Below are 25,468 nucleotides of genomic sequence, written 5' to 3' on the forward strand. Positions count from 1 at the left end.
CCTTATCAGAAGTGCTTGGGACCAGAACTGTTTTGGATTTCTGATTTTTCTGTATGTTGGAATACTCGCAAAAAATAATGAGAGATCTTGGGGATGGGGCCCAAGTCTAAACACAAAATTCATTTATGTTTCGTATACAGGTGTAACCTAATTATCCACAGATTTTTCACCCACGGTTTTATTTCAACACAATGAGAAGAGCTTTTAATTAAAAAGTTGTTTAACAATAGCATTAAACAGGAAAGGGCAGCTGACTGACAATTCATCGATCAAACAGCTTCACTCCAAGGCAGATGACCCCTCCTTTCCCCCTGTGCACATGAACGAATGCAAAGTAATTATCACCTCTTTCCCTGTGCTGTGCTCCCAGTGAAGGGAGGCTGCCTCAGAGTTTCGAAGAGTCTGGAGAGAGACTGATTGACGGATTGTCTGCCTGAAGCCTCGGTTCTGCATCATAAAGATTTAAAAGGCTGTTTTTAAATCACTGAGCAAAGGGACATTGTTTTTTAGATGGATTTCCTTTAATATGTTTTGGCATCCATGTGGGTTCTGGGAATGGAACGCTTGTGGATACGGAGAACCAATCTGTATACCTTTAATTTTGTGCATGAAACAAGGTTTGTGCATGAAACACAGTTTGTGAGTTTATTTCTTTAGGCAAAAAAAGAGTTTTTAAAAAAGTCATGTTTTCACTCAAAAAAGTTTCGGAATATTCCGTATTTTGGAATCTTGGATAAGGGACACACCTGTATAAGAACAGAGGGATGGTAACAGATTAAATCATAGTTCCTTCCTGTTTCTAACATGTCTGTGTTTTTGTTTTTTTTAAGTGTATAAGTTAACATACTGAATTTGCAGGTTTATATTACTGAGTCTTATAAAATACTACCAGGAATAACCCTGTGAAATCATTGGGGAACATTGAGGGCAGAGAAGAAAAGGAATCCTGTTTTACAGGATCAGACACTTCAACTAATTATGGAAATAAATAATTAGAACACCTGTTTATGTGCTCACTTTGAACTATTTGTGTTATTTGTCATTAGCACCCACTGTTCTGTTTGAATATTCATTTTAACAAACTAACAGTTTTACTGAAGAAACGAATACTGTAAGAGGGAGGAAAAACAACAAACAAAAACCATGAGAATTCAGATTATCTAAACCCTGAGAACCAAAAATAATCAATTAAGGTGTTAACAACTTCATGCAGAATTCTACAGGGAATTTTCCCTTGTGACGAATGTAGTTCCAGTTTTAAAATCACTTTGCAATTGCAATAAAACTTTCATAAACATAATGTTATAAATTGCTCCCATCTTTGGTTGTGTGACTACTATCTGTAAGTAAAGTGCTTAGGGGTCCTAAATTACTTTAAAATGACAGCGAAGCTTAGGTTGACTTGCAAACGTTGTAACAATGAATTAATTTTACAGCAATTACTATGGTAATATGGATTATAATTTAAATTCACAGTCATCTTTTGGAATGAGGCATGGGAAGGGGGATGCCGAAGATTATGTGAAAGCTTTGCTTCTGTTCATGTTATGCCATTTGATATGTTTCAATAATCTTTGTTCTCTGTAGTGGAACTCGACTTTGTATTACTACTAGCCTATGAAAGATTATTCATAACCTATGAAAGATTACCCCACTCTCTGGAGGCAAGGGGAGATGCATTCCCCTCACCTTCAGAAGGTCTTCTGAGCATGGCAGAAGCCACCTGTGTCCGCCTGCAGCCTCTGCCCAAAATGACTATAAGTAACGAAAAATGCTTCTTCCAATTTTTCATGAAAACCATGAAGTTTTAAATGCCTTATAAGGCATAAGGAGGCCCTGGACACATGCATCCTCTGCCAGGCTCCGTATGACTGTAAGTAGGGAAAAATGCTACTTTCTGTTTTTTGTAAAAACTGTGACATTTTTAATGCTTTATAAGGCATAAGGAGGGCCCAGGCGCACGCAGACTCTGCTGGGCTCAGAACATCTTCCAGAGGTGAGGGGGCATGTGTGTGGGGGCCCTGTGGACCCGATCCACAGTTAACTGAAACCGTGGATGCAGGATCCATAGATATGGGGCCCCGCTGTACCTGAAGGGTTACACCAGATGCCACCCCCTTTACCTGGTGTTGCTGTAGTCCAGTTGTCTTCAACTTTTCATTCCTGTACGTTGCCTCGACCCCACAACCGAGGCTTCACAGCCCCATTGGGGTCCCAACCCCAAGGTTGAAGAACACTGTATTACAGTATTGTCAATTTTGGTGTTGTTATCCATTGGAATAAGAGGGAGAGTAACTTCTGACTTCATTTATCTCTTCACTTACCTCTCCCTCATCCAGTGCCACTGCTGCCTCCTGAAATGGCTGCAGCCATCCCTCCACCAGCCATTAGAGATCCCTCACTTGACACTGAGAAGATGTGGATGGCTGTCCTCTGTCCCTTGGCATCTGTCACCATCACTGCCACCTCCTCCAGTGGTTGGTGGAAGGAATGCTGAAAGACCAGCATTCCTTCTGCAGGCAATAGAAGAAGCAGTAGCAGTGAAACTGTATGCTGAGGGAGAGAGCAGGGAGGCATTGAGGGTGTTATCCCCCTCCTTCAGTATTGACCAGCACTGCCGCCACTTTTTGGAATAGCCACTGATGGAATTCTGGCCAACCAGTATTTTCTCTGAGGAAGTGGAGGAGATGGCGGCAGCAGCAGTGGTGGGGTTGGACTGCCAAGAGAGAGAGAGAGAGAAGCCATCCTTCTCTTCACTTCCAGCACTGCCACTGCACCCTCCTCTGCATTCCCTATGTAGCCACCAGAAGCAGTGATACTGAATGCCAGGGGAAAGAAATAAGCCCCCTCCCTGACCCTGCTTTAGAGGTAATTCCCTCATTTACCTCTCTCCCTCTATGTCCTGTGCCACTGTCACCACTTAATGGAATGCTAGGCTCCTAGCATTCCCTCCACTTGCCATTAGAGGAGGTGAAGGAGGAGAGAGCTGTGGTACTGCACCAAGGGAGTGAGGTAAACCCACCCTACTCTCCTCTCACACACTTCAGCAAGAAAAGACAACAGAGCTAGTCTGAACTCCATGCAGCTGCCTGTCTGGAGAAGGTTGCAGGTGGGCATAGCTAACCCTTGATGATCTGATCTTTTGTACAGACTAACTGTTATGAAAACCAAGGAAGTGTATATCTGCATTCAGTCACGATGACTGCAGGTCAGCAACAAGATGACTCTAGGCCACTGCTTCCCAAATGTTTTTGCACTGGGACCCACTTTTAAAAACGACAATCTATCGCGACTCACTACACAAAAAAAGAAATCTAGAAAGAAATAATATTGTATTTATGAATAATAATTAATACACTATTAATAATAATTGGGGTCCTGTGCTCCTGAGGCTGCTACATATCATATGTGTGTGCGCAGGATCTGGCTGCAGCCGTTTTCGGCGCCACCGAAGCTGTGCACCCCAGGCAGCTCAGGATTGGGCTGTATGTCTATCAGATTGTCAGAGGCATCAGAAAAATTCCTAAAATTCTTCAGTTGAGGGATATTTTGTTTGCTTGTTTTTTTAAAAATAAAACAACCAATTCAACATTCTCATATCATTCTCCATTGATTAAATAATTAAATCTTTTTCTATTTAAAATCCATCTGGATTTTTGTGTGTGTGTATTTTGTGTGTGTGTATCTGAGGCAGATAAAATATTAATTCACTATAAATGAACATACACAAAACCCTCTTATGGTTTGTGTCAAACTTCTGCCTACCATATGGAGTTTATGGAAAGAAAATATGTTTTATACACAATGCAATATTGCTATATGTTTTGGGTGGTTCTGTCCAAATTTTAAATACAAGAACCTATGTCTAAAAACTTGGTATGGATACAAAGGGATGGTCTTAATATGCACAGTACAGACAAGTGAAAATCCTTATAGTGAACATACTGATAAAGAGGGAAAAGTGTACATTGGTTATGCAAAACAAGAAGTTTGTATTCCTTTTTAATTGTTTTATTAATAATAAAAATATTTAAATTTAGTCACATAAAATCTTTAATTGCTCTTATCTATGATTTTAGTGAACATTGTCTATCCCAATCCATAGAATTCCTAGGAATTACATATAATACCCCAGAAGGAATGTAAGGCTGTTTTACATTTTATCACTTTTCCTAAGTCTGACATGGAAATGGATAGAATGCCTAAGGGTTGTATTGCTTAGGTTGAATATGTTACTTTGACTAACATTATTCTCCAAAGAACTGAGTTCCTAGGTATTCTGAGAATATATATGTGTTCAGTCTTCATAGAGTTACTTACAAAGAAATTAGCATTGCTAGGGAATTTTCTGTTTCCCAAAACTTGGTAAATGTGTACAAGGCACCCTAGTTACTAGAAAAACCTGAAAATGGACATTTGTACTACTTTTCTTTCAAAACAGTGCACACAAACTTCACCTACAAATGTATGAGGTACAGTATTTCCAGGCCAGCCACAAAGCTGGTGTTTGACTTACACGTAATCTCAAGCACTCCAATTACTTTTTTTTTTAAGTGGTCTGAAAATTACACATTTGTACACAAAAATGTATTTCTTCCAAATGGCCAAGATTACTTCCAGGCCATCCAGAGAGCTAAAATTTAGTACACGTGGCCTAAGACACGTGATTACTAGGAATGGTTGAAAATGGTTTATTTTTGTACCCAAGAATCAAGTTACCTCATAACCAAGACCAGCATTCCGGCAGAGGGTAGTGGGCTTTTCACTTCATCTTCCGACTTGGATTTTGGGGGAAGGGGCAGTTAGCAAGGGACATACATTCACACTTACAAAATATGAGCTATATTTATGTTTCTGTCCATTTGTCTTCATTTTCATGGGCACACCAAATAAATTGTTGTTGATTATTTTCTTATGCTGCATTCATAAAACTATTGAAATAAGCTTTATTTTGATATCACAAAGAACGTCATTTTTCACTGACAGTTATATATTAGGTTGAACAGCTCTTATGTAATAGTACAATTCAATATTGTACTAATGCTGTGTTACGGTATAATCACTAAGAAGCAGTGACCGGTAAAGCAGATGGCTCCATTGATACTTCAGAATGTTTTAAAATCTCCAAAAAGAATAGCATGCTCCATCCTCCTCCCGCCCACCTGCTACTAGGCAATCCTCTTAGCATATTAATAAGACTTTCCACACCCTTCCCTACCAACCCCTAGCCATAAAAAGCATATATAGCTTGGCTCACTCACGAAGTAGTGTGAGTGTGCCACTCACTACTTCAACAGGTAGTCTCTCAGTGTCTTTCTCCCATAGACATATCCACTCCCTAGAGTCTGGGCATTCAGGCTTCTCATGCCTAGAGCACAAATGGCTGGCATGTGCATTTCTGCCATACACGAATAGGGTACTGTAAATGCCATAGGTCAATTGAAATAATTCAGACCACAAAAACACAGCAAACCATAATACCACTTGCACTGCGACAGTGCCACCTGTGAATTATTTTCTTGTGCCTTTTTCCACACCATCTTGCAGAGTGTGATGATGGGTTTTTCTCTCTGTTTGCTTTGTTGTTACTCAATGCACCTGACCTTGTTACCTCCATAAAGGAAATTATTTTGTACTGGTTACTGGTAATGTATACTGGCATTACAGCCCAATCCTACCACACTTTCCTGGGAGTAAGCCCCATTGACTCAATGGGACTTACTTCTGAGGAGACATGCCTAGGATTGGGCTGTATATCTTCACATATTAAGGAGCCTAGTATCCCAACAGTCTTTTCTGGTAAGACAGTTTCTGAATGGTTCACACACCTGTTAAAATAGAAACAGCCCAAATCAATACCATGCAGCAGTGTTTCCAGAATACAGTTCCATATAACTGGTTTCCAGAGAAGCTTGTCATGGCTTCTCAACAGGAAGTTTCCAGCCCAGTCCTAACCCCTGCTGGAGCAGACAGGCCAGTTGGCCTGCCCCATAACCAGTGCAGGGTTGGGGCTAGCTGAGGCTCACCCATGGGCAAGGGGAATTGATACCCCTTGCCCTGGGTAATGTGGCAGCAGCCCCAATGGGGTTACTTGGATCTGTGCCACTTAAAGACGTGGTGCAGTTCTGAGCAGCGGATTGCCTGGGAGTGTGTTTAGGATCCTGGCCCCACCCCCTAGGCTGTCCATGGGCCCGCCCACCACCTGCCTTCCCCCTGCCTTTCCCAGACCCCTGCACCAGGCCAACATGGCCAGCGCAAACTCACCTTTCTACCAGTGCAACGGTGTCAGATTTGGCCTCCAGAGACCAGCACATGTCTGTGCACCGGCCTCCCAACTCCTGAGGTGGTGCAAAAGTTTCTTATGGCACTTTTGTAACACCTCCAGACCAGCACAAGGGATTTGAGCCAGTCCAAGGCCAACTGAGGATTGCATCCTCAGGGCAGACAGACTTCCTTGAAAGACAACCACCCATACTTCCTGTGCAATATGAAGCTATAGAGGCATCACTGAGTATGCTCTAGAGTTCACTCTCAATTTACATGAAATAATGATTACGCCTAAAAGCAGTGGCGTACCCGGAGGAGCAGTGGGGGCAGATGCTCCAAGCCCCAGGCTTGGGGGGCAGTGCCTCAACCCACTCTCCCCCACCTGTCAGCATGATTCTGTGCTGATCTGAGGGCTACCCTCTTCTCCTCCCCTTTCTTGGGAAGGAGAGGTGAACAGCCCTCAGATTGGCAGGGAACGGCATTGACAGTGGCTGTGCTCCTGCAGCCACTGTCTGCACGGTTCCTGACTGCATCTGAAGGCTGCCTTCCTCTCCTCCCCTTTCAGAAAGGGTAGCTGGCCAGAAGTGGCACTTGCCTCTGATTTCAGAGGAGGTACATGCTGCTTCTAGCTCCGATAGAGCCTTTGGCACCACTGCTAAGTGGCATGAATGGCTCCATTGGAGCTTTTTGGCACTGCCTGAAGCAGCACCCAGTAGTTGAGTGCCGCTTCCAGAATGCTAGCAGCACTTGCATCCTGGGCACCACTTCCAGCTCCACAAAAAGCTTCACTGGAGCCTGGGCTGTCTCTCCCCCCCCTTTTTTTTTTAAGAGGAAAAGGAGGTAGTACAGAAGTAATTCCGATGAAAATAACATCACTGCAATTCAGGGTTGAGGAGAGCAGCAAATGGGGGTGACCCTGGTGGAAGCCAGGACCTCCACTGCCTAAATTGCCAGGACTGGCGGGACCGCCACTGCCTAAAAGGTCTGTCCTGTGAAGACCTAGCGGTGATGACAGTTGCTGCTGTGTCTGCCACTTGGCTAGGGAAAAGGGAGCAGGGGGGAAACCACACTTTCTTATTCCAGTCTATCCTGACTTTTGAAAAGACAGCAGAAGAGGAGTGACCAAGTAGGTTTATCACATAGATGCAGAAACATGGCAAAGAAGCCATTGCCACCACTGCTAGTGAGGAATAGAGGCATGTTTGGTGAAAGCTGTCAGTGGGAAGAGGAGAGGGGAAGCTCTGGAGGAAGGAAACTGTGGATGACTTCAGTCTCAACATGCTTTGCATGCCAACAGATAGAATGTAGGGGAAGGAAAATTGAAGATGGAGACTTCACATCCCCAGGGTCTGGGAAGCATAGGAGGGCACCTTATGGTATGCTCTCAAGCATAAAAAGAGTTTGGGCCAGTTTTGCAGATAAGTCAGTGTGAAAACTGTTCCCCGATACTAGGCTGCCACACAGCACAGCTTTGAGGATATTTCCACTATACCAATTTAGTTTGAACAACACATTTGAGTCTATAGAACACCTGATAGACATTTCATAAAGTTATTGCTTCCAGTAACTAATGACCCAATCCTGTCACTAAAATCTAATATGTCACAATTATATTTTAATATTTCTCCCATTACATCCATCCCGACTGTTCTCCATCAGCGGGACTTACTCTTCCTACTACCTCGTGCTGGGCCTTCATGGGCTTTTTGGCAGTGGCCGGAAGTATGCTGCTCTGTGGTCCTCCAGAGCATCTTTTGCAACTTCCAAAAAGCATGTTCTGGCAACAGCTCAAAGGATTGGGCTGTATATTAAACATGGAGCCTCATATGCCCTTTAGATTAAGGTTCTAGGAATCTAAGTCGGAGATTGCCTAATATTTTAATTAGACAGATAGAATGTTATATTTATAAAAGGCTGGTACTTAAGTTAAGAACATATGTTTTAAACTGGAATGTATTTGTTTGCTTCTGGAATATCTGTTTCAATCAAAAAATAGCTTTTGTATTTGAGTTACAGCACAATCCTGACTTTTGTTTAGGCCAGAGCAAGTCCCTTGTGCTGGCCCAGGAAGGTCACAAACCTTAGGCATGTAAGGCATGTTTGCACCTCCTTGTGAGTCGGCTAGGCTGGTGCGCAAAGGCTGACTTAAGCCTCCGCGCCCATGGAGGCACCTAACCTTGCGTCAGCCGAGCTCGTGCTCCTCAGTCAACGCTCGGCTGATGCAAGATTCTGGAATGGGAAGGGAGGAGGCGGGAGGATGCGTTTGGGGGTGGGGGAAGGGCAAGCGGTGGGCGGCCCCAGAGGTGGGCAGCTGGGGAGTGGGAGGTGGGGCTGGGACCCAGCAGTTATGCTGGATCCCAACCCCTGTTCCCGAGGAACATGGAGTGGCTTCAAGCCGCTCCATTCTCCTTGGACTTGTGCCACCTCAGGAGGTGGCGCAAGTCCGAGGAGACCCATTGGGGCTAGGGTGGCTTATCCAGAGGTAAGTTTCCCCTTACCTTTGGCTGAGCCACTTTGAGCACCTATCCTGCACTGAATACTGCACAAGGCTCTTGGCCTGCCAGTTCCAGCGCAAGATAGGATTGCGCCCTTAGAGACATTTACCAGTGATTATATAGAAACAAATTAGCATGTTAATTGCTTCTCATCATATGCAATATTTTAAATTAATCTCTTCATTCTTTGAAATTATGTTCAACAAAATATCTGGTTTAATTATATGAATACTGAAAACTTTATTGATACATAATATGAGGTGATGAACCACCTCAGGAAGTCAAAAAGTACTAGAACTGTGGGACAAGCATTGTGAAAAAATTGTTTTTCCTTCTAGTCATACTTAATTCATCAATGACATTGTAATATTTCCTCCCAATCCATTGCAGCTATGATGATGTAACATAGGGCTACTGTCTTCCTGTTACATGCAAAACCAAGTTATTTTGGCGTCTTCAGATATATGAAATTATTTAATGCATTAAAGGTGCACAGTTGCCGTACATGAGAGGATAACCTGTGTTGCTGGAGCAGAAACAATATAACTGAGAGCCCAGTCTTATCCAACTTTCCAGTGCTGAAGCAGCCATTGCCAAAGGTGCTGTGTCTTGCTTTGGGACGGGGGGAGGGGGGGAAATTTCAGAGGCCTCCTCAAGATAAGGGAATGTTTGTTCCCTTAACTTTGAGCTGTATTGTAGCTGCATCAGTGCTGGAGAGTTGAACAGGATGGGACTATGGGTTGCATTTGATCTGAAACCCTTTAATGTTGCATTGAAAAATTAGAGTTAAAATTTGTGTCTACAGTATTTTCTCAGTGAACATCTAGCTCAAAAATACCATGGGAAACTTGCTAATGGATGTATTTTGTCAGCTTATTTCAGACATTTGATGAATGCATTTGCCACAAAAATCACATCAGGTGTAAAACTGCATACTGATTTCATTTTGAATTTTGTTTATGAGCACACTGATTAGCATTGCTAGTTCTTTTTAGCTGTTTTGGCATTTCTATGAAAGGTAGATAATAGAAACAAAAAAAATGAAATAATGAGCAAGCAAGAGTGACATCTGTGATAACTGCATGGATGAATATGTGAATTAGGGCACAATCCGCTGGGAAGTCCTCCTGCTCCAGTGTCTTTGAAATAATCAGAAACTATGCAAGAGCACCCATTCGTGAGCAGGTCCTATATATTTCAGTGGGACTTGCCCACTAAACTCTGACAAAGCTAGGTCTCCCATGGACAAAGTATACAAATGTTCCAGACAGAAATTGGACTTGAACATCTGGGTTGAATTTTGCTTACTGTGCTAGCCATCCACTCAGCTACATTCAGGCAGGCATCCAGGTAAGAGAGTTTGTTTCTCCTCAGAAGAATTGGGATAGGATCTTTCAACTCCCTTTTTACGGGTATCATGGTACACTGACTAAAATATTGATGAAATGGACCAATATGTTAAACTGGAAATACTATCTGTCCCTTCAAAGAGGAGGATTCAGACCTTCAGGTTCTTTTTAGAAGTAGAATGTCTGATTTGCTTTTCTAGTGCACAGTTGCCCCTTTATGACTCTACATTGAAAACTCTCAGATTTGAATGGAAAACTGATTTAGGCTTTGGTTATCTCTAGGCTCATTAGGTAGATTGTTACCTAACAAGCACACAGCATCAGATGGATGACACTTCACTTGGTGGGTTATAAATTCTGCAGGCTTGGATTACCACAACACTGAGAAAAATGTCCTAAAACGCAGTTAACACAAGCAAAATGGTAAAGAATGGGTCTACACTAATAATAATAATAATAATAATAATAATAATAATAACTTTATTTCTACCCCGCCTTTCTCCCCGAAGGGACTCAAGGCGGCTTACAACATATTAAAAACAATTTAAAAACAAATAAAAACATATTAACACATACTAAAAACAGCAGTCAGAGTAAAAATAGGTAAAAAGAGCATAGAGCAGCAGCAAGTCATAAAAGAATCAGGCCTGTAAAAAAAAATATTAAAAGATGTTAAAAAGATGTTAAAAGGCCAAGAACTCAGAAGGCCTGTTTAAACAGAAGGGTCTTCAGGCCTTGCCGAAAGGTCTCAAGAGAGGGAGCCATTCTTAAGTCAAGGGGAAGGGAGTTCCATAGCGTTGGTGCCACTACTGAGAAGGCCCTATTTCTTGCAGCTGCCCCACGTACCTCCCTAGGCGGCGGCACTTGTAAAAAGGCCTTCTCTGATGACCTGAGAGGGCGAGCCGGATTGTACGGGAGCAGGCGATCTCTAAGATACCCTGGTCCAGAGCAGTATAGGGCTTTAAAGGTCAATACCAGCACCTTGAATTGGGCCCGGAAACGAATGGGCAGCCAGTGCAGCCGCTGGAGAAGCGGACTGACAGGGTCGAACCGCCTACCTCCAGTAACCACACGGGCCGCCGCATTCTGCACTAATTGCAGTTTCCGAACCGTCTTCAAGGGCAGCCCCACATAGAGTGCGTTACAGTAATCTAATCTCGATGTCACTGAGGCATGGATCACCGTGGCCAGGTCTGCACGATCCAAGTACGGCCGCAGCTGGCGCACCAGCCGAAGCTGAGCGAAGGCCCCCCTAGCCACAGCCGCCACCTGGGAATCCAGGAGCAGCTGCGAGTCCAGGTGGACCCCCAAGCTGCGGACCTGCTCCTTCAGAGGGAGTGCAACCCCATTCAGTGCAAGCCGATAGTCCAGCACCTGCATCGAGGATTTCCTAACCAGGAGAGCCTCTGTCTTATCCGGATTTAATTTCAGCTTGTTAGCCCCCATCCAGATCCTCACTGCCTCCAGACAGCGCTCCAGGTCCTCAACCGCCACCCTGGAGTCTGGAGGAAAGAAGAGATAGAGCTGGGTGTCATCAGCATATTGATGGCACCCCACTCCAAACCCCCGGATGACCTCTCCCAGTGGTTTCATGGGACCTCAATATCCACTGATTTGACTCACCACTGATACCAAGGTCAACCTTTAAATGGCTTATAACAATGAAAAAGCACCAAAATCCAATTTCCCACCTTTGTGCTGTAAATTAATTTATAATTTCATTCCACTTCATCAGTGTTTCTCAAGGTTTGTCCTCCATGGTACCACTTCACGTGGTCCACCTATTTGAAGTACCATCGGAAGTATCAGGTGATGACATCATTGCCAGTTACGTCTGGTTCGGGAGGCCAGATGCAACATGATACACCAGTAAAAGGATCAGGGTGGATAGGAATGTGGAAATGCATGCTTTGGAGCCTCCTACAGCTGTCTGCTGTGTTGTGTTCCTGGTCTCGCTGCCAGGCGGCAGGTGTCCAGGGGCCCTATGAGTGCCACAAGACACCATCTCAAGTATCACTTTGGTACCCATACCACTGGTTGAGAAACATTGCATTAGATTCCATTATCCACCCCATCTAGTGGCTAAATGCAGTATAGCAGCAATTCCCAACATTTTTTGACTTGGCAGTGCATTTCCATCAATTGTACCCCTCGTATTAGCCCTGCAAGGCATTCTAATGCCAGCTCCACAAGGCATTCTAATACTAACCTGCCTTTTTCTGCCATTATTCAGTTTTTTTCATGTACCCCTAAATGTCCTGGCAAGTACCCCTGGGGGTACCCTTATCCGAAGTTGGGACCACTGCTGTACAGTTTTTATACCAATGCATTCTGGAATGGCAATGGAAGAGCAAGATATCTGGAAATTGGTCTTTAAAGCTATTTTTCCACGGATTTGGTATCCACTGAGAGTTCTGGAATATGAAAGAAACTTCATTTGTGTTCCAGAATATTGTGAAGATACAACACAGAAATTTAGAATGTACATTCAGATACATATCCCCAGCCACATCCAAATGTGTATGGGAATGTCTGTTTGAATGTGCAGCCAAATATACATCACACAGAAAGCAATGTGATATAGATTAGTGACTTCTACATGCAAGTGTGCATTTAAATGTCTACCAAATTAAATTTATGTTGCTGGTACCTACACAGAACCCTGCTTCTGCACACAGATCTCCTTCTCTAACTTGGAATAACTATCTTCTAATTGGATTAATATACAGGAAGTTAAACTGCAGATTGTATGCATCTGTTCTCAGTCAAATTCTGAAGCATAATCCAGTATGTTTCAGAATCTAACTACATATTCAGTCTTATTTTGTTAGGGTTCTTCCCCTCTCCCCTTTTGATATTTTGCCTATTAACTTTGAACAATCATTAGATAAATTTCTGTTAAGTAAGGAAATAGTAGATTTCCTTTTGTACAAAATTACACGCTTGCTTGCTAGAGTATCTGTAGCTACCTATCGGTATCTACATTTGTATTTCTAAATCTGTCACTTGGTTTTTTTTTTCTGTTGAAATTTGAAACATGTTTACAATAAAGCAAGAAAAGTATTTGTAATATCCAAAAGTTTCTGCTTATTAGTGTTATGTCTTCATCGTTTGAGATTTGCAAAATACCAGCTGTTTTACTCAAGAACTTTCTTCTCCTTGAGGCTTTGTTTTGGGGGGTAAATAATTTTTTTCTCATAATCTAACACTTGTCAAAAACCTTTTTTTAATATGCACCTAATGACAAAAAAAGATGTCAATTCTTGCCCTTCACATGGCATTTCAAGTACTTAATTAAAACGAAAGGAGAAATCAAAGTCTCACTTAAATTTGGCAAACATATTTTTGATTCTTCAAAATATTCTACATTTCTGCTTGAACAAGCAAATAGTTGTACCATCAAATACACATTTATATGAATATGATTAATGTGATGACAAATCCTGGAAGACAGACAGAGAGAGAGAGAGAGAGAAGCAGTGGGGGACCGTGAGTTACTCCTGCCAGGTGAGTAGGTGTCTAGCAAATGTCACAGCTGCCTTATGTTTCAGCTTGTGATTATTCTCAAATCTTCCTCATTCTGATCTGAAATGTACAGTTTTCAAATTCATATTGCCAGTTTTCTTGAGGAAGAATGAGGGTGAAAGAAACAAATCCAGGAAAAGTCCCCTTTGATTATGAATATAGAGTTTGATTCATTCATTCTTCAGAATTTCTTGCTACTTAACATTAGGACAATAAACAGCAGTCCTGTTACCTGACTGTTCAGACTGCTTAGAGAACAAAGCTCTCAACAATAAAATGTTTACAGTCCACCTTCTGTGAGGAAAGGAACAGTTGCCAGTTTGTCTGGTATTAAAACTTCTCACAGGTCCTATTAAGAGGAGCTGTTCAGAACAGCTAGCAGAGCTAGCATAACACCAAGCACATACTGTGAGAAATGTGTCATAAACCATGTTGTGACCGATCAGAACTTGGCAGTTCTGACGAGAAGGCCTGTGCCATCCTGCTGGTGCCAATGCAGGCCTCCACAGGTGCCAGAGCAGGTGAATTCTGCACCTAGCAGTGGAGGGGAAGGCAGAGGAGGTGGAGCAGGGTGTAGGAGGGGGCTGGTGCACCCTGTATGCTATCCCCCGTCTGCGCTAGCCATGTCCACTAACATGGATCCACTTGTGCCAGCGATTAGCAATCCAACTTGACCTGTTGCCACAGCTGGGGCTTTCCCTGTCCACTTGCCTTGAGGAGGTCTCCAGACTGCAAATTTCCCACAGGATACAGTGCAAGCTGTGCACTGTACTGCATTAACACACGGGAATTTCCTAATGCATTGGCACGGAGGAATTTCAGTAGGATTCAGTTGTAAAAATCTGACTGGGAGGAAATCTTACAAGTTGGGGTACATGACTGGCAAATATTCCAAAAGCAGGGTCTCTGAAAGAAAGGGGCAGGCGAAGCAATGGAGTGAATAAAGGAGAACAACACCCTTAGGAAAAGGCTTGAGATAGAATAAATAGGGTTGGCCTGATCCTGTCTCTGTAACAGCAGTTTGATGTACAGGAATCAGAAGATGCAGTGTTTCATGACACAGAGCAGCTAGATATTATCACCTGCAGTTGCTGTAGCAAATTACTGCTTTTAAAGGGACAGGGGCTGGTTCAAAGATTGGTATGTCTGCTTGCTGACAAGAAGCTAAAGAACCAAGATGGCATCTGATGTAAGAAGGCCTCTGAACCTTTAAGATAGGCATGGAAGGGAAAATTCTCTGTCACAGAGAGCTAAGAAACAGTTGGGTAGCATGGGGCTGAATGTCATATATGCCCAATGTCATAATATGTCATAAATGACTATTACGTTCATCTGCACGCCCCCGAGGATTGGATCCTAGGGGCGGGTCAAGTGGGAGAAGGTTACAACGCCTCTGGCACTTACCCCACCCAGGAAGAAGTCTCACAGTCCTCGGTATGGGGTGACACCACTGTTTTATTCTGATCAAGTTCTTTACATTCCTTAGGCCCTGTTACGTCACAGGGTCTAGCATACATCAGTCATCAACACGACCCCCTTTGGTTCTGGAGCCCAAAGGTGCTGTTTCCCCCCTGCTGGGGCTTGGCGGGAAGACCTGGGACCCATGTCACCTCCAGGGAGAGTTGCCAGTGGCCCAGCGACCCCCTTCTCCCTGTGGGAAGTATATCAATGAGGTAGTTCAGCTGGATGGGTTCTACCCTGACATCAGAAGGCACCCTCTCCTGTAGGGGGCTACTGAATCTAGCCTCTGAGAACTGCCCCATAGGAGGTTGGCCCTCCCTCGGCCCTGAAGGGCTCCTTGCCCCTTCTTTCCACTCGTTGCTCTTGGGCTCAGACTCCCGAGATCTCTCCCTCTGCCTCACGTCTTGTTCCCTGGGAAGGAGCCCAGGGAGGCCATATACTTGCATGACAACCGTGATGCTTGCATAGTCCTGGGAAGCAGCATATTTAGCAAGCCCCTTATAGGCTATTTGACTAGCAGGCTGTATTTGTCTTGGTGGGTCACAAATGGTACAAGAGATTATCCAGCATAAAGTTATTCACATGTTTTACTAGCGTAGCATGAGTGCCAGCATTTTGTAGAAACCAAGGAACTATATATCTGCATTCAGTCACGATGACTTGCATAGCTGCAGGTCAGCAACAAGATGACTCTAGGCCACTGCTTCCCAAATGTTTTCGCACTGGGACCCACTTTTAAAAACGACAATCTATCGCAACTCACTACACAAAAAAAGAAACCTAGAAAGAAATAATATTGTATTTATGAATAATAATTAATACACTATTAATAATAATTGGGGTCCTGTGCTCCTGAGGCCGCTACATATCATATGTGTGTGTAGATATTTGCTATACTCAAGTTTAAGGACTGTTCCCCCAAACTTTTATAGTTATTCTGGGGTACCCAGAAGGCTGAACTGGACAGCAAGAAGTGCAGTTAGGGACTTCCAGGCCAGGCAAAAGGCTGAAACTGGGTTCACGCATGATCTATAGAACACCAATTACTAAAGAAAATTGGAACGTGTCACACACACGCATGATCTATAGAACACCAATTACTAAAGAAAATTAGCACATGTCACATGGGGGGGTATGAAGATTACTTTATACCTGCTAACGATTTTCTTCTGCAAAAAATGGTCAAGGGTGCTTAAAAAGTTTTCTTTTTAATGTTTCAAACATGTTTTGCGACCCACCAAAAATCAGCTCACAACCCACTGGTGAGTCCTGACCCACAGTTTTGGAAATACTGCTCTAGGTTCACAGCTATCTGCCCCCCCCCCCAGGCAAGCTGCCTCAAATATTCCAGACACATAGAACTTGTAGGCTGTTGTATTCTAACTTTTCTGTGCTAGTTGCAAAACAAGAGTGTGTTTTAATTTTTTTTTCTCAACAGTGGTTAGATTATTAATGTTAGGGTATGTGGAATACAAGTATTTTCTGTTGCAAATGTATACAAAATGTCTTCTGTGGGGCTTAAGCCCTATGAATTTTGGATTGCTTTGGACTTAATGCTTTAATGTCCCCACTTGAACAGTTACTGCAGTAGCTTTCCTAAGCAGAAAAAATGCTCCTGACAAGGGCTTATGGAAGAAAAGTGAATTGCCTCCTTTGGATATATTTACAGATTTGAACCTTTAGCCAGAAAAATGCATATTCACATTAACATGGTGTTAATGGTTTGTTAGAAGCATGAGTATATCACAGCATTGTTATTTGAAGTTCTTGGAAGCGTTTTTAAAATAGTTTAATGGCAGGGGCCATATAATTTTGCTACTGTGATCTGTGGTTATGTTTTAATTGGCTAATATCTACTCTGTGTGTGTGTGTGTGTTTTCCCTTTAAAAACATCTTTTTTTCAAGATACCCTCAATCATGGCTTATCTCACATCCACAAATATCCACTCTTCCTGTGTATGATATGTACATTTGTTTTGCTTCAAACATGCTCACACTCAAAGTTTATTTCACAGGGGACATCTTGAAAACAAAGTCACTTTACGTCAGATTATTTTTCCTTAGTTAAATATTCATTAAAATAAGTTCAAGATAAGTTCAGCTCTCTGTTTCTTCACTATGGTTCAGTGCTGTTTATCAGCACCAATGATGTCTGTCATTGTATGGAATGAATGCAATTCAGTGTCCTTTTTTTTCCTTGAGTGTTTAACACTGCAATCTGATGTGTACTTACCCAGGCATAGGACCCATTGAACTCTGATACGTATTTCTGTGTAGACATGCATAGGATTGCATGTTAAGTTATTCTTGCTGTTGATTGGAGAAAACAATGTAGGGTGAGTCGGGACCCACTCAATGGGTCGTGAGCCAATTTCAAGTGGGTTCCCATTCATTTCAATATTTTATTTTTAATGCATTAGACTTGATGCTACCTGCATCTGGGGGTATGTTACAGACCTGTACTTTTAACAAGCTACTATGTATATTCTTTTAACAATGATAGTCAATGGGACTTACTCCTGGGTAAGTGTGGGTAGGATTGCAGCCTAGGATTGTTAAAAATTTCCCTGCTTGATGATGTCACTTCCAGTCATGACATCACTTCTGGTGGGTCCTGACAGATTCTCATTCTAAAAAGTGGGTCCCAGTGCTAAATGTGTGAGAACCACTGATATAGGGGTTTTTACAAGCATTGCTTACATGTAGTGATAATGTATACGTTTTAACAACAATTATTTCCTAAGCTTAAGAGCTTGTGGGTGCAATTCTATCCTGTGTTGGAACAGGCAAGCCAAGAGGCTTGCGCTGTATCCAGCACAGGATAGGAGCCATAAGTGGCTCAGCCAGAGACAAGGGGAAACATTTCCCCTTACCTCCGGGTAAGGGCTGCTGGCCCCTATGGGTCTCCTCGAACTTGTACCACCTCCGAAGGTGGCGCAAGTTTGACGAGAGCAGAGCAACTTGAAACTTGATCGTATTCATCGCAACTTGGATGCCACATTGACAATGTCTGACGATGTCCCCTTGGTAACTGCTTGTCCAGTGTTGTGGGATTCTTTTCAGCTTGTACCGCCTGAGGATGTGGACAGACTCCTTTGGAGTGTGAGGCCGTCTGCCTGCCTGTTTGACCCTTGCCCAGCTTGGCTAATAAGAGCTGCCCGGGGTGGACTGGCTGAGTGGACGGGGAGGGTGGTTAACTCTTCCTTGATGGAGGGGACGTTGCCACTCGCTTTGAAACGGGCGGTGGTTCGCCCCCTCCTGAAGAAGCCCTCCCTGGATTCCACGGTGTTGGATAACTACCGGCCAGTCTCCAACATCCCGTTTCTGGACAAGGTAATTGAGTGCGTGGTGGCGGCCCAACTCCAGAGGGTCTTGAATGAAACGGATTATCTGGATCCTTTTCAATCTGGTTTCAGGCCGGGCTTTGGGACGGAAACTGCCTTGGTCGCCTTGGTGGATGACCTACGCCGGGGACTAGACAGGGGGAGTGCGTCCCTATTGGTCCTGCTGGACCTCTCGGCGGCGTTCGATACCATCGACTATGGTATCCTTCTGGGCCGATTGGCCGAGTTGGAGGCACTGTTTTGCGGTGGTTCCGCTCCTACTTGGAGGGTTGGTCCCAGATGGTGGTGCTGGGGGATGCCTGTTCGACACCCTGGCCCTTGAGGTGTGGGGTGCCACAGGGTTCAATTCTGTCCCCCATGCTATTTAATATCTACATGAAACCGCTGGGAGAGGTCATCCGGGGGTTTGGAGTGGGGTGTCATCAATTTGCTGATGACACCCAGCTCTATCTGTCCTTTCCTCCAGACTCCAGGGTGGCAGTTGAGGGCCTAGAGCGCTGTCTGGAAGCAGTGAGGATCTGGATGGGGGCTAATAAGCTGAAATTAAATCCGGATAAGACAGAGGCTCTCCTGGTTCGGAAATCCTCAATGGAGGTACTGGACTATCGGCTTGCTCTGAATGGGGTTGCACTCCCTCTGAAGGAGCAGGTCCGCAGCTTGGGGGTCCACCTGGATTCGCAGCTGCTCCTGGATTCCCAGGTGGTGGTTGTGGCTAGGGAGGCCTTCGCTCAGCTTCGGCTGGTGCGCCAGCTGCGGCCGTACTTGGATCGTGCAGACCTGGCCACGGTGATCCATGCCACGGTGACATCGAGGTTAGATTATTGTAACGTGCTTTATGTGGGGCTGCCCCTGAAGACGGTTCGGAAACTGCAATTAGTGCAGAATGCGGCGGCCTGTGTGGTCACTGGAGCTAGGCGGTTTGACTCTGTCAGCCCGCTTCTCCAGGGGCTGCATTGGCTGCCCATTCGTTTCCGGGCCCAATTCAAGGTGGTGGTTTTGACCTTTAAAGCCCTATACTGCTCTGTGCCAGGGTATCTCAGAGATCGCCTACTTCCGTACAATCCGGCTCGTCCTCTTAGGTCATAAGAGAAGGCCTTTTTACAAGTGCCGCCGCCTAAGGAGGTACGTGGGGCGGCGGCAAGAAATAGGGCCTTCTCAGTAGTGGCACCAACATTATGGAACTCCCTTCCCCTTGACTTGAGAATGGCTCCCTCTCTTGAGACTTTTCGGCGAGGCCTGAAGACATTTTTGTTTAAAGAAGCCTTCTGAGTGCATGGCCTTTTTAAACATCTTTTCTGTATCTTTTAGTATTTTTACAGGTCTGATTCCTCTGATTTGCTACATTTTGCTCTTTTTATCTGACTTTTTATCTGACTATGGTTTTTATGGGTATATGTTAATGTGTTTTTAATATGTTTTTATTTGTGGTTAAATTATGTTTTTAATCTGTTTTTAATATGTTGTGAGCCGCCCTGAGTCCCTTTGGGGAGAAGGGCGGGATATAAATAAAGTTTACTACTACTATTACTACTACTCCCCAGGGAACAGGGGTTGGGATCTGGCATAACTGCTGGATCCCACTCCCCGCCCACCCCAGGGCCACCCATCGCCTCCTCTCCCTCCGCTCAGGAATGCATCCTCCCCGCCTCCCCCCACCTGTGCTCCTTGAGTCGGCCCAGCTAGGCCGACGCAACCCACGTGGAGGAAGCCAGAACAGAGGCTTGTGTTGGCCTCTGCAGGCTGGTACTTCTCTGAGTGCCAGCCCGGCTTCCTCCTGAGGAGGCACAAATGTGCCTTATGGCACGTTTGCGACCCTCCTGGGCCGGCACACGGGACTTGTACCGGCCCAAATTAAGGGTTGGATTGCGCCCTGTGTTTGTTGACAAAATATTTATGTCCCAATTCTATCCAACAGCTGCACTGGTGAAGCCTATGCTTGGTCGGCGCATGCTGTCGCAAAAGCACTGTAAAACACTTTCTGACAACGCAAGGCGTTGCTGCCCCAGTGGCTCTGGCACTGCATGGATGCCCTCTTGAGCAGGTACATTTGGTGCAGAGAAGGGCAGGAAGGAGTGGAACCGGTGGGGGGAGGGCAGCAATGGGATGGGGTAGGCAGATCTGGCCTGGGATATAGCTGGCGCAGACCGAGTTGGCCCCTGGTGGCTGCAGGGGCTTACCCAGGGGCAAGGGGATAAATGTCCACTTACTCTGAGGAGACCTCTGGCGGCCAGAATTCCCCTGCAGGATGCAGTGCAGCCTGCACCAGCGCAGCTGCATCACTGCACAGGAATTTAGTTATGATTGGGCTGTTAGTGAAACTGTGTGTGCATCACACATATAAGGAAGGCTGGTATCTCTTCAAATAGGCAAACATGATCCAGCCATAATTAAACCATTAAGTAATTTCTAATCATTTCAGGAGAAAAGTTAAATTTGTGCTGAAAACAACAAAAAACTATACAGATGGCCCAATCATATTCTACTTTCCAGTGCCAGTGCAGCCCCACCAACAGGGCAAGCACTGCATTCTGCAGTGGGGAGGCAGTCACAAAGGCCTCCTTTCCTTGGGGCTGCATTGCGGCTGCATCAGAGCTCGTAAGTTGGGTAGAATTTGGCGCTTAACCATACAGGCCCTTTGGCAAGATCATGCCCGCGATTAGAGAGAATTATTCATAGCATCAGCATGAGAAATGTTTTTATTTGCCTTATGTATATGCTGTATATTTCTGCATATTGCAGCCACCATGTATACAGGTCGTGCCTCCCTATCCGTGGATTCAGGACCCATGGTTTTAATTAACCATGGGTTTCGAATGCATGAATTTGGACAGACCTGAACCCTCTGAATGTGACTGGAGCTGTGCTCCGGTCGTGTCCAGATGGCCTTCTGAGGGCTGGGGAATCCAAGCACTGCCTTCCCAACCCTCAGAAGGCCTTCTAAGTCTTTTGGAAATTAAAAAAAAAAAAAATCACTTCTGGTTTTCAACCAAAAACTGGAAGGATGATTTAGCCTTCTGGAGGCATTCTGAGGGCATCCACATGCGACTGGGGCACAAATGCAGCCACTGAAAACTAGTACGCTGTATCCAGTGGGGGGGGGGGGATCAGGATCAGGAAGATTTGGAGGGGTTAGCACTGCATCGGGGGGGGGGTAGTCACAGAAGTCTTCTCTGGGTATGGGAACATACAAAGTTGCTGGTGCATGCCCTTATGGACCCAGCCCATGGAATCAGGTCTAGGTGGGAGGCTAGGATTAGGCAGCCACTGCTGCTGCTGAACCCACCCCCTTCTTGGAGCTGACCCATCCTTCCCCAACATAGTCCTCCAACATAGTTGTTTGGTGGTATCAGAGTTGACACAATCATCTGTGTATTGAATGGTGTGTGTGTGTGTGTGATGCATGAACAATGCTGGATGCAAGACTTTTTAGACCCTATTGCAACAATTGTTTAAATGCATGCACGAACCTAAGAAACATGGGAATTTGTTTTCACATTCCTTTCCTGGATCAAAGAGATGGTTGATTATGGGTTAACTAAATGAGAATCATCTTCACATAAAACACACCCCTGCAATATAAAATATGTATCATACTAGGAAATAGTCTATTGTCAATCCAAACAGCACACAGACTAAAATGAGATAATTGGGAAGGTACCCATAAAGTCAGTCTAAATATATTATCACGAGTATATGTGAGATAATATTTGTTTTAAAAAGATTCTATGGCACTGTAAACTCAGTCTCATTAGAGACTGCATTTAAAAGGCTTATAAAGTTACTCATTAATGTTATCTTGTTGTATCTCCACAGCTTTTTCATTAAAGAAAATTCAGCAGAAAGCATTTTCTCCTGATAGCAGGAACCAATTTGCAATAAATGTTCTGGAAACCACTAGGGAAGCCATTACTGAGGTCTAATAAAAACAGACAAGCGTAACTTGTTCTATATTTTTGTTTCAATCACATACAGATGAGACCCCGCTCTCCACACCAACCGCAAGAGACAGCCTTGACAAACTTTCGCTAACTGGGCATGGGCAGCCGCTACCTCCGGGTTTTCCATCCCCTTTTCTATTTCCTGATGGATTGTCCTCCATAGAAACCCTTCTGACTAACATCCAGGTAGGCCTTCCTTGTAGATCAATGTAAAACAACACAGATAAACTAGTCACTGAATTGTCAACATTAATACAATCAATTGAACTTTAACTAGTTCATAAGACTGGGGGAAATTCTTTCAGTAGTTTAAAGTATTAAAAGCACCACAGTAATCAAATGAGTTTATAAAACCATTTAAATGCAGTACATAAAATATAGCTCATAATACTGAACTGATACTGACTTAGCTGAAAGTGGCACCAGAATGTTGACTAAAATGCTCTTTCTATTAGAGGAAAATGATTTGTAGTGATCTGTTTAACTTCTCTGATGGTACTAAATAGAGAAAACCTGCTGTAATAAATAGTTATTTTAAACTTAATGCCGTTGTGGAAATGACATGTTAATTTATAGAAAATATGTCTTAATATAAATGGCATTCATAAACAGTATTTCTGTTACAAATAAACTCATTTCAATACCCTGTTCCAAACATAGACTCCAAAAAGCATTATCAAATTTTATGCAGATTTCCTATGCAGCAGCTGGCTTGTCTATTGTATGTATATCGCAGTTCGACTCAGCATTATTCAAGGTTCTGGCACTGTTACACTGTGAAGATTAGGAGGAGATGGAAAAGGTATTGCTTTCCTATGTACTGGTCATGTGGATGGCAGATGTAGTTTTTGCCACCACATGGCTGTGTCGTATGCACCAATAGTTGAGCAGAAAAAATAGAGCCATCACATATTTTCCCCAGCTGTGCCTTTGTGTGCACAAACCTCCAAATGAAATTTTTCCATGAAGCTCATCTTCTTAAAAGCCTTCCAGTACAATTAACAGAAGAACAATAACAGTGGTTAGATCAACAACGTCTCTGGAAAAAAGTATTCCTTTGTTTACTAATTTGAATAGCTTCATTGAATTTCAAGCATTGCATTTCATTGCTTCCAGACTTGGTCCAGACTGTTGAAGTGTTAGAAATCTGTTCTGCACATCAGAACCTACAGGTTGACAAGAGGACATCCAGAGAATTAATATAACTATAATATATCAAAAGCAGTATGACTGTTTGTTCATACAAACATTGCTGCTTTATTCTAATCATACATTCATATTTGTGCAGAAATACAGAGAGGAAAATTGTACAATGGGACTATAGAAATAGGTTAAAAATTATAACTAGGTATTTGTCATTTGCATATAATGATTTAGTTACATGCACTATTACAATTTCCAATGATAGTTATCACTGAGACTGGGATAGTAGCCAAAAGGCAAAAACAAACAAAACCAAGTCTAGTTTGTGTGGGTAACAGTGCAATCAGAAGTGAGACCTACTCAGCTCAATGGAGATTACTCACAGGTAAGTGTGCAAAGGATTTCAGTCTTAGGCTTAACAGAGAGCAAGCCATGAAGTCAGTAGAACATACTTTGAGTAGACATGCATAGGATTGCACTGTAACTTGTGATTTTGAATTTAATAGTTTTGAATGTTTTCTTACAGCCTGACCTTATCCATCCTCTCTCTCCAGTTCTAGAGCAGCTAGAGGGGTCATGTATCACTGAATTCTTGCTAGAGAAATACTATGTCTCTGTGCAGTTCTGGGAACCCAACCCCAATTCTAGACTCTGGTAAAACAATTTCTGTTGGTGCTTTTGCACCAGAAGTAGCTTTCATTTTCAGAGCTGTGCAAAGAGAATACGTAATTCTGTCGGTTCTTCTAAGAGTCTTTCAGGAAATCTTTGTGTATATGGTACTGTCCTGTGTGCCATTTAATTTGGAGCAAGATTAAAAGGAATTAAAGGGCAACTGATAGGTGTCAATTGATTTCGAGTTTGGGTGCCAAGTCACTGTGGTTGATTATGAGGTCTGGAAGCCTATAGCTGTTCCTTTATTAGTAATCAAATTGGCAAATTTAAGTAAGTTTCTTATATATGTTTTTAACATTTATATATGTTTTTAACTAGCTCTGCAAGATTTAATTGTAGACTAATCAGCGAAAGCTTCACAAGATCCTCATTTGCGATTCATTTAAATTGACAATTTAATTGACAGGCTTGTGAGTTAAGAGTATGCTGGATTTTTCTTCAAGGTGTTTAATGCCTAGTTTTTACTAAGGTGGCAAATGTCAGTCTTGGCTTTACTACTTCAGGCTGCAAGAGGGACTTATATGATTAACATTGGCTTCAGTATAATCAACTTAACAAATTACATTGCAATTGTATGCAGGTCTACTCAGAAGTAAGCCTCATTGAGTTAAAGGGTACTTACTCTCAAGTAAATGTGTCTTGAATTGCAGTCCTAATTGGTTAAAAACCATATAATTAATCAATTAAAACTACTTAACCAGTTTATACTTCTGTTTTTAATTCAGTGTTATTTATCCTGAGCTCTTTGTAAGATGTGAACAAAGCATTTAAATAAATAAGATGAATTCATTGAACCTGAAGTATGTTCTCAGATCTTGGTAGTTTGAAGACAAACCTTAAAATACCAATATAATCTCCTTATGAACAAAATGCTAATGATGCAAGATGAGGTCACATATGAAACAAAGAGATTGCATCTGCTCTTGGGAGTTTCCTGTATTACAACAAGATAGGAAGACAGTATTGCAAAATAATTTGCAAGCATTAGAGCAAACAAAAGTTGCAGTTTAGCAGTGACAGGATTCACCATCTTTTATCACCTTCTGCAAACATTTGTGAGAATAGAATTATCTTCAGAATGCTAATGAGAAGGAGAAGTTACAAGTTATTTTGAACCCCAACTAATGCTAACTTTGTTGTTATATTTGTTATTTATTGTTTTAATCCTGTGCTCTTTTGTTTACTGTTGTGAATCGCCTTGAGAACTGTCCACTTGAGAAAGGCAGGATATAAAATATTCTATTAAATATATAGCAGTTCTGGAGATTTATTTT

At 43.2% G+C, this 25,468-nt stretch overlaps 1 protein-coding gene across 3 annotated transcripts in view; it reads left to right on the forward strand.

The window, feature by feature from the left end:
• DACH1 (dachshund family transcription factor 1) overlaps positions 1 to 25,468 on the forward strand; it is a 471,956-nt gene that overhangs the window by 393,238 nt on the left and 53,250 nt on the right. For all 3 annotated transcript variants that reach the window (XM_066619755.1, XM_066619756.1, XM_066619757.1), the window contains one exon: positions 22,414 to 22,565. In XM_066619755.1, coding sequence (XP_066475852.1) covers positions 22,414 to 22,565 — 152 coding nt within the window. The remainder of the gene's footprint in view (positions 1 to 22,413; positions 22,566 to 25,468) is intronic.

Source organism: Tiliqua scincoides, chromosome 3 (assembly GCF_035046505.1).
Source record: "Tiliqua scincoides isolate rTilSci1 chromosome 3, rTilSci1.hap2, whole genome shotgun sequence".
Taxonomy (NCBI): Eukaryota; Metazoa; Chordata; class Lepidosauria; order Squamata; family Scincidae; genus Tiliqua; species Tiliqua scincoides.